General features: G+C 42.3%; 1 protein-coding gene across 1 annotated transcript; it reads right to left on the minus strand.

The window, feature by feature from the left end:
• Positions 1 to 4,332: 4,332 nt before the first annotated feature.
• LOC129085732 (heat shock cognate 71 kDa protein-like) lies at positions 4,333 to 6,348 on the minus strand. The gene is given in 3 exon segments (XM_054592169.1): positions 4,333 to 5,794; positions 5,796 to 5,868; positions 5,871 to 6,348. Coding segments are annotated over 3 exon segments (1,923 nt in total). The 5' UTR covers positions 6,289 to 6,348; the 3' UTR covers positions 4,333 to 4,362.
• Positions 6,349 to 13,215: the final 6,867 nt, after the last annotated feature.

The following is a 13,215-nucleotide window of genomic DNA, read 5'->3' on the forward strand; positions in this document are numbered from 1 at the left end:
TGGCTGATGAAGCTCATGTTAACAATGGGCTAATAGTCTGGGGTTCCGGCTTCCACTTCTATTCTGCACACACAGCCAGAGTGATCTCTTTAAAGTCTACGTTAGATACCATCACGTCTCTACTCAAAGCCTTTCCACAGCTCCCACCCCAGTCCTTTCGTAGCCTTCAAGACCCCACTGGATCTGGCCTCTGCCTACACACATCTCTGGTCTCATTCCTTCTGTTCTCTCCCACATTTGCTCAGGCACATGCTTTTGTTGCTATTCCTTGTAATGCCAAGCACACTCCTGCCCCAGAGTCTTTGCACTTGCTTCTCCCCTTCTGCTTATGACCTTCTCTCCCACACCTCCCTGCACCTTTTGCACTAATGTCACTTATTTCAGAGTGGTCTTCATTGACCACTGTATGTATTAGCCCTTAAAGAGGGTTTTTCTTAAGGCCCCCTTCTCCTCACCCTGCTCCTTTGCTCCCTATTACCTGCTTTAGTGCTTTTCATAGCAATTGCCTGTTTATTAGTTTATTTCCTGTCTCCCCTAGACCGCCTTCCCCCAACCAACACAATGTGAGGTCTATGAGGGACTTCCTCTATTTCCTTTGGAGGCACTGAAGACCCAGCGGCAGCAGTATCTGCCACATAGTAGATGCTCAACAAATTTTTGTGAATGAATAAAGGACAAATCCAACACTGGTGAGAAATGTTTATGGGAATTACAGGCTCTCATAATAATGATAGATTTACTTCTAAGGTCCTTATTTCAGTTCAGTCTTAGAACTGAGTGATTGTTTTCCCCAGGGGTAAATAACTTGTCTGAACAGAAATGTGATGGCTGCTCATTTATGTCACTCAGCCCCACTTGGAGTCTCCCTGCCTGTCTCCCTTAATTGCTTCTCTTATCATTTCTTCCCTGTTGCAGGCCCTGAATAAGCATACATTGTTCTTATTTGATAAATCATAAATTAATAGTTGTCCAACAATCCTAGATGTGTCTCTTTGCTAGTGGCTCCTGGCCCCTCCAATTGCTTAAAACCAGATCAGTACTCTCTGTCTAAAACTCCTGTCCTGTGACTATCTGATTGTCCTTCTCTTTATTAATATTGACACATTTCTTTCAGGAATGCGGGGAGGTACACCCCACATTTGTTTTCTACGTCACTGGAGTTCACAGTAATTTCCGTGTCTGGGCTGGGCGTGCACAGACACAGCCATCAGCAGCTGCTTTGTGCTTCTCATGCTCCCGTGTTTTCTTTGTCCTTCTTCTGAGAAGATTGGGGGTGAGAAGATTAGAATGAACCATCTAATTGAACTCGTAAGCCCCCTCCTGTAAGTAGCTTTGTGAGGGCATATAGAATCTGCTTTAATTAATCTACGCTTTCCCATGGTCCCCCACAGGGCCTACAGCACAAATCTGTGAAGTCTCTGGTCAGGGGCGGAATGAGGCCTGTGGCCAGGGGACTGACGTGGTCCCAAGGCTCCACCCTGAACACCCCCAAGACGTTCCACAGACATCGTGTTCTAAGCAGGTGAACTGCCTGACCAAAAGGGCTTCTGCTGTGTGGCTGTGGGACGGGACCAATGTGAGCCCACTGAAATCCACACACTTGGAACTTCTCAGGGAGAACAATGTCATCAGGAAACTACCACAAACGCTGTCATGTGACCAGTTACATGAATGATCAAGATTATGCTTTAGGGAGATGAGGAACAGAGCGTCGTCTCCTTGGGAAGTATGCTTACTTCACAGGGACATAATACACTGTAAACACACAGTGAATTCTAATTAATGGGAAGACAAAGCTTTTTTAATAAGAAAGTAGAAAAACAGAATGGTCACAGGACATTGGAAACCACCTTCCAGAATTAAGTCAATTATTTAGAATGTATTAAGGACTGTGAGATCCATTCCTTTTCTACACAGCTGAGACAAGGTTTAAATGTGTTCCCTGACCTCATCGTGCAAAAATTCTCCCTGTTATTTTGTAACCTGTGTGCTGTTTGTTTCTTCAATAGCAAGTATCATAAGCAATAATTATACATTTGTTTGTTTTCTTGTTTCTTACCTGTATCCCTGACAAGACTGTGACCTTCACAAGGGCAACAGAGTGTATACATTTTATTCACCCTGGTATACCCAGGGATATGTACTATATCTAGTAGATAGGAGTGCTTAAAATATTAATTATTAATAATATTAGTTGAATGATTAGATCATGGACAGTTTTACAACAAACAATTTTAAATAAAACTACTAAATCAAGATAAAACATTTTCACAAGTCACTGTAATGTCACTATCAATTTCAAAAGGTTAAACTATTGACAATTTTAATCCAGAAGTTAAAACATATTCATTCTTGAGAGGAAAGTTATTCTAACTAGGCAAACAATTTGTGTTCCAGAATTTTATATTCATGTGACATAGATTAATGAAATTTTGTACACTTTGCCCAGTTTTACCCAGAAGAGGCCAGGAGCAGCAGCGACGATGGCTGAACAAAATCCAGGAATGTGAGTGAAGGCTGGATTATTGCTCAGCAGCGGACGACTCTACCTGCCAGATGAGGACACCAAGCATTCAATCCTGTTCCACAGAGAGTTACCGGTGATTGATGGTACTCCAGGTAGCCTAACATGAATTAGGTTGGGTTCTTGTACTGCATGGACTCATAATCTACCGGAGGAAGACAAACTTGACCTTTTGACAAGCACCCAAATGAAAATATGGACACTGTGCTTTAGTCACTCAGAGAAGAGGTGGCCTGTTTCCCAGCTGTGCTGGGCGGACTTCCCAAAGGAGGGCCGGTGAGGAGCCAGCCTTTGAGGAGCCCCATTTCAGGGCCTGGGCACCGGCCTGTCCACTCCTGGAACAGCCCCTGGCCCCAGAGTTTCTAGACCATCTCAGACTGCCTTAGATTATCCCTACTGTCACCATTTCTCTGTGTTATCTTCTTGACACCTATCGTCATGTGAACTTACCTTAATATTTGTTTGTTTATTTGTTTAGTGTCTGTCTCATTCCTCAAGAATACAAGCCCTGTGAGAGCAGGAACCTGGTGTTTGTTGTGCATTAGTGTATACACAGTGCCTGGTGAAGTGTCTGAGACAGAATAGGAGTCCAGTGAATGCTTGTGGAGGAAACAAAGGACTCAGCTGCAGTAAGGGGCCATCGGAGCTTCTTAATTGTGAAGCGATGTGATGAAATTGGGACAAATTATTCTAGCAGTGGGATGTAGGATGAATTGTGCGGAACACAGACTGGGGGCAAAAAGAACAAAGAAGAGTCCTGAAATAACCTAAATGTGAGCGCTACAGGTAAGGATGTGGGTTGGGTGGAAGGCATAGAAGGGCGGGTTGAATCCAAGATATGTGTTGAAAGAAGAGCCTGCACTCGACACTGGCCTTCTTATGAATCCTTCAGGCATAGCTCATTCCCACCTTAGCTTTTGTAGGTGGTCCCTCCTCCTAGAACTCTTCCTCCGGCCGTCACATTTTATTTAGGTTTCTGTTCATGTGTCACCTTCCCAGAGTTATTTCCTGACCACCTTATCTAGAAGCACCTCACCCTCTAGCCTGGGTTTGTTTTTCTTCCTGGGACATTCACCCCCTGGCATCACATTACCTATACTGCATGACATTGCGCGCTGCATGTCAGTTCTTGAATCTGCCTTGTTCACTGTATCTCCAACAGGCGGCACAGCGCATATCTGCTGAACGAACAGGTAAGTTAGGTAAGGTGTGAGAATGGTTAGTAGGAGAAACTGTCCAGAGACACCTGAGTCATTAGGAAATGGAAATGACTGAGAGAGAGAACTTGCTAGAAGTTACAGGTCCACGAAGGCAGCTTTTCATTAAGACAGATCCAGCCAAACCTCTGTTTCTCTATTTTGTTACATCAAACAGTGCCTGACACATAGCAGGCCCTCTATTAATCCCCAGTGAGCTGCTCGGAACGGCTCAGAGCAACCAGTGTCATTAGGAAAGATAACTGCGTTGTTTGCTCTTTCAGTTACTGTGCATTGAGAAATAAATAAAAGTAACATCCTCAGTGAAGAATTCCCATTCTTTAGAGATTTTATTTCCTCCTCTAGTATGTTCTTCACTTCACTTATACTCTTCAACTTCAGGATTTTTTTTTTTATAGTGCCAATTTTAAGTAGTTTATTTAAGACATAGCATTTTCCACTTTACAATACAGTGCTTATAAAGTGTATTATTTCCCTGTGCACACAGTCCATGTTCAAGTATGAAAAATGCTGTTTTATTATACAGCAGCTCAACTTTTAAAACTGCCATGGAATTTGCTATAAATTTGGGTCCTTCAGTATTTTGTGTGGAACAATGCTAAATCTATTCAACAGGCTGGCTTAATCAACTTCTTCGATGGCGGGCCCAGAAGAGGCACCCCTGGAGGGAGGGGCTCCGCCACCGGGGAAGCCCCCAGGCATTCCTCCTGGCATGCCCCCTGCACTCTGGTACAGCTTCGTGATGATTGGGTTGCAGACTTTCTCCAGCTCTTTCTGCTGATGTTCAAATTCTTCCTTTTCTGCAGTCTGATTCTTATCAAGCCAGTTGATGATTTCATTGCATTTGTTAAGTATCTTCTGTTTGTCCTCATCATTGATCTTGCCTTGAAGTTTTTCATCTTCAACAGTTGCTTTCATGTTGAATGCATAGGATTCAAGTGAGTTCTTGGAAGACACCTTGTCCCGCTGCTTCTCATCTTGAGCTTTGTACTTCTCAGCTTCCTGGACCATGTGCTCAATGTCTTCCTTGCTCAGATGACCCTTGTCATTAGTGATGGTGATCTTGTTCTCCTTTCCTGTGCTCTTATCCACAGCAGAGACATTAAGGATGCCGTTGGCATCAATGTCGAATGTGACTTCAATCTGAGGGACACTGCGAGGTGCAGGAGGTATGCCTGTGAGTTTAAACTTGCCGAGCAGATTGTTATCCTTGGTCATGGCGCGCTCACCTTCATAAACCTGAATGAGCACACCAGGCTGGTTGTCCGAGTAGGTGGTGAAGGTCTGTGTCTGCTTGGTAGGAATGGTAGTATTGCGTTTGATGAGGACAGTCATGACTCCACCAGCTGTCTCGATGCCAAGGGAAAGAGGAGTGACATCCAACAGCAGCAGATCTTGAACATTTTCAGATTTGTCTCCAGAGAGGATGGCTGCCTGGACAACTGCACCATAAGCAACAGCCTCATCAGGGTTGATGCTCTTATTCAGTTCTTTTCCATTGAAGAAATCCTGCAGGAGTTTCTGAATCTTGGGGATATGGGTAGAACCCCCCACCAGGACAGTATCATGGATCTGGGACTTGTCAAACTTGGCATCCCGAAGAGCTTTCTCTACGGGGTCCAGGGTGCCACGGAAAAGGTCAGCATTCAATTCTTCAAATCGGGCGCAGGTGATAGAGGTATAGAAGTCGATTCCTTCATAGAGTGAATCAATCTCAATACTGGCCTGGGTGTTGGAAGAGAGAGTATGCTTAGCTTGTTCAAAAGCAGTACAAAGGCGACGAACAGCCCTCTTATTCTCACTGATATCCTTCTTGTGCTTGTGCTTGAACTCTGCAATGAAATGGTTGACCATTCGGTTGTCAAAGCCTTCTCCACCCAAGTGAGTGTCACCAGCTGTAGATTTGACCTCAAAGATTCCATCTTCAATGGTGAGAATGGACACCTTGAAAATGCCACCTCCCAAGTCAAAGATCAGCACATTTCTTTCAGCTCCAACCTTTTTGTCTAAGCCATAAGCAATAGCAGTGGCAGTTGGCTCATTGATGATTCTGAGCAATAGTTCCAGCATCTTTGGTAGCCTGATGCTGAGAATCATTGATGTAGGCAGGTACTGTGACAACAGCATTGTAACAGTCTTTCCAAGGTAGGCTTCTGCAATTTCCTTCATCTTTGTCAAAACCATAGATGACACCTCTTCTGGATAGAAGCTTTTTGTCTCTCCCTTGTATTCTCCTTGGACCTTGGGCCTGCCAGCATCATTGACCACCATGAAAGGCCAATGCTTCATATCAGATTGGACAACAGCATCATCAAATCTACATCCAATTAAGCGTTTGGCATCGAAAACCGTGTTGGTAGGATTCATAGCAACCTGATTCTTCGCAGCATCACCAATCAATTGTTCGGTATCAGTGAAGGCTACATAACTTGGGCTGGTTCGGTTTCCCTGATTGTTGGCAATTATCTCCACTTTTCCGTGCTGGAAGACGCCCACACAAGAGTAGGTGATGCCAAGATCAATGCCAACCGCAGGTCCCTTAGACATGGTTGCTTGAGTGCGCGCACAGCTCGCAGAGACCCGAATCAGGATAGCTCCCCAGTGTTCCATGAGCTCAACTCCAGGATTTCTATTTGGTTCTTTTTGAAAATTATTTCTCTTTATTTGATAAGACAGACTTCTCATGCTCTCCTTTAGTGTTTTAGACGTAGTTATCTTTTTTTTCCTAGTCTTTTCTGTCTGGTTTTTTTATTCAATTTAAAAAATTATTTTATTTTATTTTTTATTTACTGTTGCTTAGTTATAGCTGTCCCACGTTTTTCCCCATTGCTAACCCCTACCCCACCCCCCACTCCCACAGTCACTGTCCCCTATTGTCTGTGCCCATGAGTCCTCCATTCATGTTCCTTTGCTTGCCCGTTCTCCTTCTTTCCCCTGCTATTCTCCTTCCTCCTCCACTCTGTTCACTGTCTGTTCTTTATTTCCAAGTCCCTGGTTCTATTTTACTCATCTGTTTGTTTTAATAGCTAATTTAAAGTTTTTGTCTAGTAGGTCCCATCAGGGCTTCTTTTGGGGCAATTTCTAGAGATTGATTTTCTTCCCCTGAGGATGGGCCATACATACCTTCTTGTTTCTCTGCATGTTTCATAGGTTTCTGTTGAGAACTGGATATTTAAAAACTACAATGTGGTAACACCGGGAATTAGATTCTCTCCACTCCCAGGATTTGTTGTTGCTTTTTTATTAGTGATTTTTCTGTAGAGTCTGCATACTTTGTCTTGTGTGGCCACTGAAGTCTCTGCTCACTTAGCTTAGTGGACCACTAATAATTGGACAGAAATTTCTTTAAAACTTGGTACCAGTAAGCCTCACAGCCTTTGCTGAGGAGCTCGGTGTAAGGATTTGGGCCCCCGGGCAGCTCTCAGGCGGGCGGTCTCCACCTCTGTCTTAGCCTTCACTTCCTGCTTGTGCAGAGACTCAAGGTTAGCCCGAGGTGAGATTTTAGGGCCTTCTCAAGTCTTTCCTGAGCATCTGCATAGCCCTGGGCAAGCATGTAGCCTTCTAGATTCCCAGAAATATGTCAAAGCTTTCCAAAGCAGGCATGCAGCCTTCTAGATTCCCAGAAATAAGTCGAAGTTTTCCAAAGCTCCCTATAGACACCTCATTCCCAGCTTTTCCTTTTAGGCTTTTGGTTAACCTGATGTTTGACCCATCTCTTACCTGTCACCTTAGGCAGCTGTGTTGCTTTTGACTCATGTCCGGGGAAAAGGCTCTTTGCAGTGGGTGAGCACCAAGTCAGTTCAAATAAAGAGAGCTTGGAGAATGGGGAGTTCAAGAACCACCAATTATGTCATATAATGCCAGTTCTCTGGGAAGAGGGCTTTGAAGGAGCTCCAACCCCAGTGTGCTCTCCTCCCGCACTGTTTGCCAGGCTGCTGGACTTCACTGTGCTTGCTGGTCAGTAAGGCTGTTGCTCAGTGGGGGAGGGGAAATGGAGGTGAGGCAGGTCACAACGTCACACATTTTACTGCTCTCACTGAGTTTCAGCCTTTCTCCTTGAATGAACACTTCTCAGATTGCCACAAGCCTTTGATCAATCTCCAGATTCTGAAAAAGTTGACTCTGACAAGTTTTGCCAGAGTTCTCGCTGTTTTTATGGGGAAGATTTTCAGAGGTCCTTTTCAGTGGAATTTAACCTTTCTTTGACATAAACTATTATTTTCCAAACACTGACAATCTGAAGCCCCAAATATTTTAGATTATACATTTTCAAGCAATGAATTTTCTGAGACAAATGCTTGTTCATATAAAATCAACCACCAAGAAAAAAGACAAAACAGATAAGCCACAGAAAACTGTTCATGGTTATCTACAACTTTCATCATTATTAATCTCTTTTTGCTTGTTTGCTTTGGCATGGACCTGCTTAATGTGAAAATGCCTGGTGAAGGTTCAACTCCGTGTGTCAGCTCCCAGTCTTCTCCCTGAGCCCGGGTAGGACTGGGGTTAATGGGACTGAGGTACAAGTGGCCCCCTCGCTGTTGGCCCTCTCTGTTGTATCCGTTAGCTCGGACTGCCATACAAAATACCACAGAATGGGTGGCTTAAATCAAAGAAATTTATTCTCTGACAGTTCTGGAGGTTTGAAGTCCAAGATCAACATACCAGCAGGTTTGGTTTTTCCCGTGGCTTCTCTTCTCAGCTTCTAGATAGATGGCCACCTTCTTGTGTCCTGACATGACTTTGCCTCTGTGCAAGCCTGCTCCTGTCACTTCCTTCCCCTTCTTATGAACACACCGGTTCTATTGGTGAGCCCAACCCACGACGGCCCACAAGGTTTTTCATAAACATTTTTTGTTGATGATATGCATCCTCCTTTGTCCCTTGCCTTTCACGCTCCTATACCATCATTTACACTCCATAAGCACCTCCCAGAAATTCTGGCCTATTGGGAGAGAAGCACTGTGTGGAGCTGCCAGACTAATCTTGATGCCAGAGTTCAAATCCCCATGCTGGTACCAAAGTATCTGTGTGGCCTTGAGCGAATCAGGTAAATCACTGATTTTCTCCAAATTTGACCCAATTTTCTTTCAGTTCTCTACGCTCTAGACCCTGGATTTGTCACCAACCCCTACGACTAAAACAATCCCACCTCAGATTCTGTGTGGCATGTCTAGGGGTCAACTAGTAAAATACATGCTGGTAAATGCACTAATTAACTAGCTCTGAGTGGTCTCCGTCTCTGCCCAGGTAACATATGCATTTCTGGAGATGCTGTTGCTGCCCAGGCAAAAGTGGTGTAACATTATTGGGTAATTGAGTCCAGGAAGGAAAGGAAGATGCAATCCAAGAGAGGACTAGGGGTACACCAGAAGCTGGGGGTCCCCTCACTTGAATTTGTATTTACTCAACTAACTTTCACTCAGAATCTGCCTTGTTCCAAGCATTGTGATGGGCCAGAGCTCACATCAATGGGCTTTTCTGACTTCGCATGGACTATAGGTTTTAGAAAAATGTTAAAGTGTTGGATTTATTGTTTATTTCTTTTTGGCCTTGGGCAAGCCACTTAACTTCTCAGAGTCTCAGTTATTCCATTTTTAAAAGAAGAGATCAGTCAGGTATTCTAAATGGTTAGCTCTACCACTTTGGCTCTCACCTTCTAGAATTCTGTCTTCCTGAGCATGGATCGTGGATTCTGCCTAAAAACAAATCTGCTATTTTTTTGAGCTTGATTTTAGCACAGGCTGCTCTAGCTGGAAAGATAGGAGGAGAGAGGTATATTATATACACGTGGTAAAAGTTTTTTGGGGAAAAATTAACCCTACAGTTCATACAGAAAACTTGGAAATGAACCTTTCAAGGAGAGAAGTATTTGCATTCTTATACTGTCCTTTGATAGTATTATTCATGACTACCTCACATGTGTTAGGAAAGAACTCACTTTAGCATTTTAGTCAAAGAGGGGTCCATTGTGGACTCCTAAGGAGATCAACCAGGTGCTCATCTTAAATGCAGACTCAAGGGGCAAAACTATCACCTGCCCAGCGTCACAGGTGCAGTCGTCTCATGTTTATGTGTTTTGATGTAGGATCCACATTTTATTGGCTTCCTTCTTCCCAGCATCTAGAAACACAGAATAGACATTCAATGGACTAACAGTCCTATTCTCTGAATGAAATTATCTTCACACCACCTGCTTAAAATGAGGCAAAGCCAAATCCAAGTTTTAATACTGACATGATTGCTAAATTGTTGGAGAACTAGATGTCATTATTTTCAATAAATCCAGTGGAAGTTGTCCTCACCTTTGGAGTCAGCACTTTAGGCCTTTGGCTCTCCTGGGCCAGGGGTGCCTCGGTGTTTGCGGGCAGCTTGCATGGTGCGGAGGGTGGAAAAGGGCGGTGACGGAGGCTTGAGCTGCAGGCCACCGCTGGATTCGAGTTCCAGCTCTGCCACGCACATCCTTGGAACTTTCGCAGGGTGCTGACCTCTCTAAGCCCAGTTTCCTCATATGTAAAAATGTTGCCTACCTCGCTGAGTCATTGTGAAGATTCATTTTGAAAAAGCATTAATTAAAGTACACAGTGACTGACATCAAACTTAAAAGCAGAGGAAATGTTGGCTTGAAGAACAAACTTTGTGGGCGGGAAGGAGAGCTCTTTGTTTCTTTTACTTTTTTTCAGGAATCATAGAGCACACTATAATTATTATATTTTTAGAATTTTTAACATTACAATTATTTTAAGTATTATTATCACATTTTTCTTCTCTAAGCCTCCTTGTGAATTTTATCAGGAGACTAGGATTCTCTTGAACCTGAGCACAGGTCATTAATTTGTCTTCCAAATGTGCTTTAAGAAACGAAACCACCTTGGCTTGCAGATGAGGGCCACCTTCTTGTTGTACAGTGGCATTTGAGTGCTTTTGTAAAAACAAAAAGATATTTGTAATCAAGGCAGAAAGAAGAAAAAATATAATTAAAAGCCTCAGTTCTTAAAAAAAAAAAGTTTACAATCATCTTGTACATTTGTGTTTAATAGCAGTAGTATATTCTTTATAAAATAATATCTAAAGTCTTTGAGAATATACATATAATTCCTTCAAAGCCATGCTAAAAAATGAAACATAAATAGGTTTTTGATGCTGACATAAATATTTGAGAAGTCTTTCCAGACCAGTGAGTCTAAACACTACACTTCTTTCTCTTTTCTCAGCCTCCCTCCTTCAAGTGAGCACCCTTGGTTCCTCTTCTTTTTTTTTTTTGAAGATCCCAAAGGGACTTTGAATTTATGTACTGGTCATCAGAGAGTAAAATTTCAAGAGTTTCCTTTCTAAAGTATTTAGGGATATTTTAAACCATTACACCCAGATAAACAGAGGTTGTATGGAATTAAGATAGCTTTGCCTCAAGTTATTGGAACCCTAGTGAGCTGTTAGCATTTCAGAGTTCCAAAAAGAAATCTTAAGCAGGGTCATTGCCAGGTCCTTGGAGAAGGGAAACAATGATAATCTATGTGCTAGAGAGGGTCTCAGTCATAGTTATATTGAAAATAGGAAGGTAAATCTGCCAGGACCTGATTAAGTTTTCTTGAGAAGTCGGGGTAAGAAGTGGTCGTATAGTCACACTTGTCGAGTTGCTAGAGACTGAAGTCACAATAACTTGGGGTTGAGTGAGGTGTCCCAGCTGCTCTGAAATATATTCAGAGGATGTTCCAATGACCAGAGGCATTTCTGAAGTTTACACACATGTGCAAATTTCTGTATTCACCTCTGTAGACCCAAGGTTCTCCCTCATGCTATGGAATTCCTTGTAAGAGTTACGCTCTCACAAGCGTAACTCACAGTTTTTTTCTGATTCTGGGGAGCAGGCTGGGGAACAAAGTTAGAAGCCTAAGCAAGTGAAATGGCCCTTCCTTTTTCTTCATCTAGGTTAGCATAAAAATACCCTGAGTGTCTCTCTCAAATGTGTGATTTTTTTTTTTAACAACTTCTCAAACCAGACAATAATCTTTGGTTCACTATGCATATCCCAAATGTTCATCAGTAATGGAATGAATAATCTGAGCTGTATTCAACATAGTGAAATGTATTGCAACAGTTAGAAGGAATGGCCTACTGCTAATGAAACAATATGGTGACTCTCATAAACACAACCAGTGAAGGGAGCTAAAGGGCGCACACTATATTGCTTCTTTTGATATAAAACACAGAAACAGGCAAACTAGTCAGGTAGTTTCCTTTTGCAGGAGGGGGCATAAAAGGGTCTTCTGGTGATATTCTCAGTTTTTGTTTGTTTGTTTTGAGTGTGGTGACACAGCTGTGTTCCTTGTAAAAATTCATTAATCTGTATACCAATAATAATATGTACCCCTTGTGTAGACTTCATTTCATTAAAATAGACCCCTTTAAAACATAATATATGGAAAGCAAGAAACTCAAGCCATTGGCCAAAATCTTTTCTGATTTCTCTCTGACTCCCTCACTTAGGTTTTGGCCCTTTCTGCATTTATAACTTGTATCGGGAGAAAGCTCTTTAAGACTTTTCAGAATTTTCCCTGATGGCATCTCTGGTAAGTGCAATCAGCGTTCGTGATTTTTGGAAGCCTTATGATTTACAGCTTTCTGTAACAGGGATTCTGGACACTTTTGACAGAAAAATTACTACAAACATCCAAAGTACACTCACTGGGGTCATGTGAGCTGTCAGTTAATCTCTTCTTTTGTTCACAAAGATTTCAGGAAGGTACACGTTCTCTTATGGCAAGATTGCAGTGGCAATGATCAGCGGTCTTGGATTTTGTTTATTTCCTCAGGCATGTGAAATTGTGAGATTTCTTAAGTGTCCACAGTGTCGTCTAATCTTAGAGATTGGAATAATTCTGGTGCAAAGAGGCTGGAACACAAGCCACAAAAGGGCCTTCTGAACATCTTTGAGTATTGTATTCTTTATTTTTGTACAGATTGGTTAATGATCGAAGTTTTTCCATGATTTTTAATAACAAAAGCAAATATGTTGATTGATTCACTGCGATAATTTATTTAATGAAAGAACAAAATTGGCTTTAAAGTTGTTGTATGCTAGTAATGATGTAGGAATCTGGACATATTTTGAGCTCATCAGAAGAAATATTTTAAGGCAGTATTAAATGCTTGAGTCTTTTAAAATGTCAAAATGAAGTTAGCTGTGTATTTTTTTCTTGATTAAAAATTATGTTTAAAGAAATATTGAATCCACATGTTTCTATTAACTAATAGTAAAAGTTACTGCACTGGCCAGGTAGCTCAGTTTGTTAGAGCATTGTCCTGATACACCAATGTTGTGGGTTCGATCCCTTGGATACATTGGATACACCAATGTTGTGGGGTCAGGGTATATACAAGAATCAACCAATGAATGCACAAATGGGTAGAGCACCAAATCAATGTTGTTTTTCCCTCTCTTCTTTACTCTTTCTCTCTCTAAAATCAATAAAT

This window comes from Pteronotus mesoamericanus, unplaced genomic scaffold (genome assembly GCF_021234165.1).
Source record: "Pteronotus mesoamericanus isolate MK-2021 breed Mesoamerican mustached bat unplaced genomic scaffold, CSHL_Meso_final scaffold_31, whole genome shotgun sequence".
NCBI classification, from domain to species: Eukaryota; Metazoa; Chordata; class Mammalia; order Chiroptera; family Mormoopidae; genus Pteronotus; species Pteronotus mesoamericanus.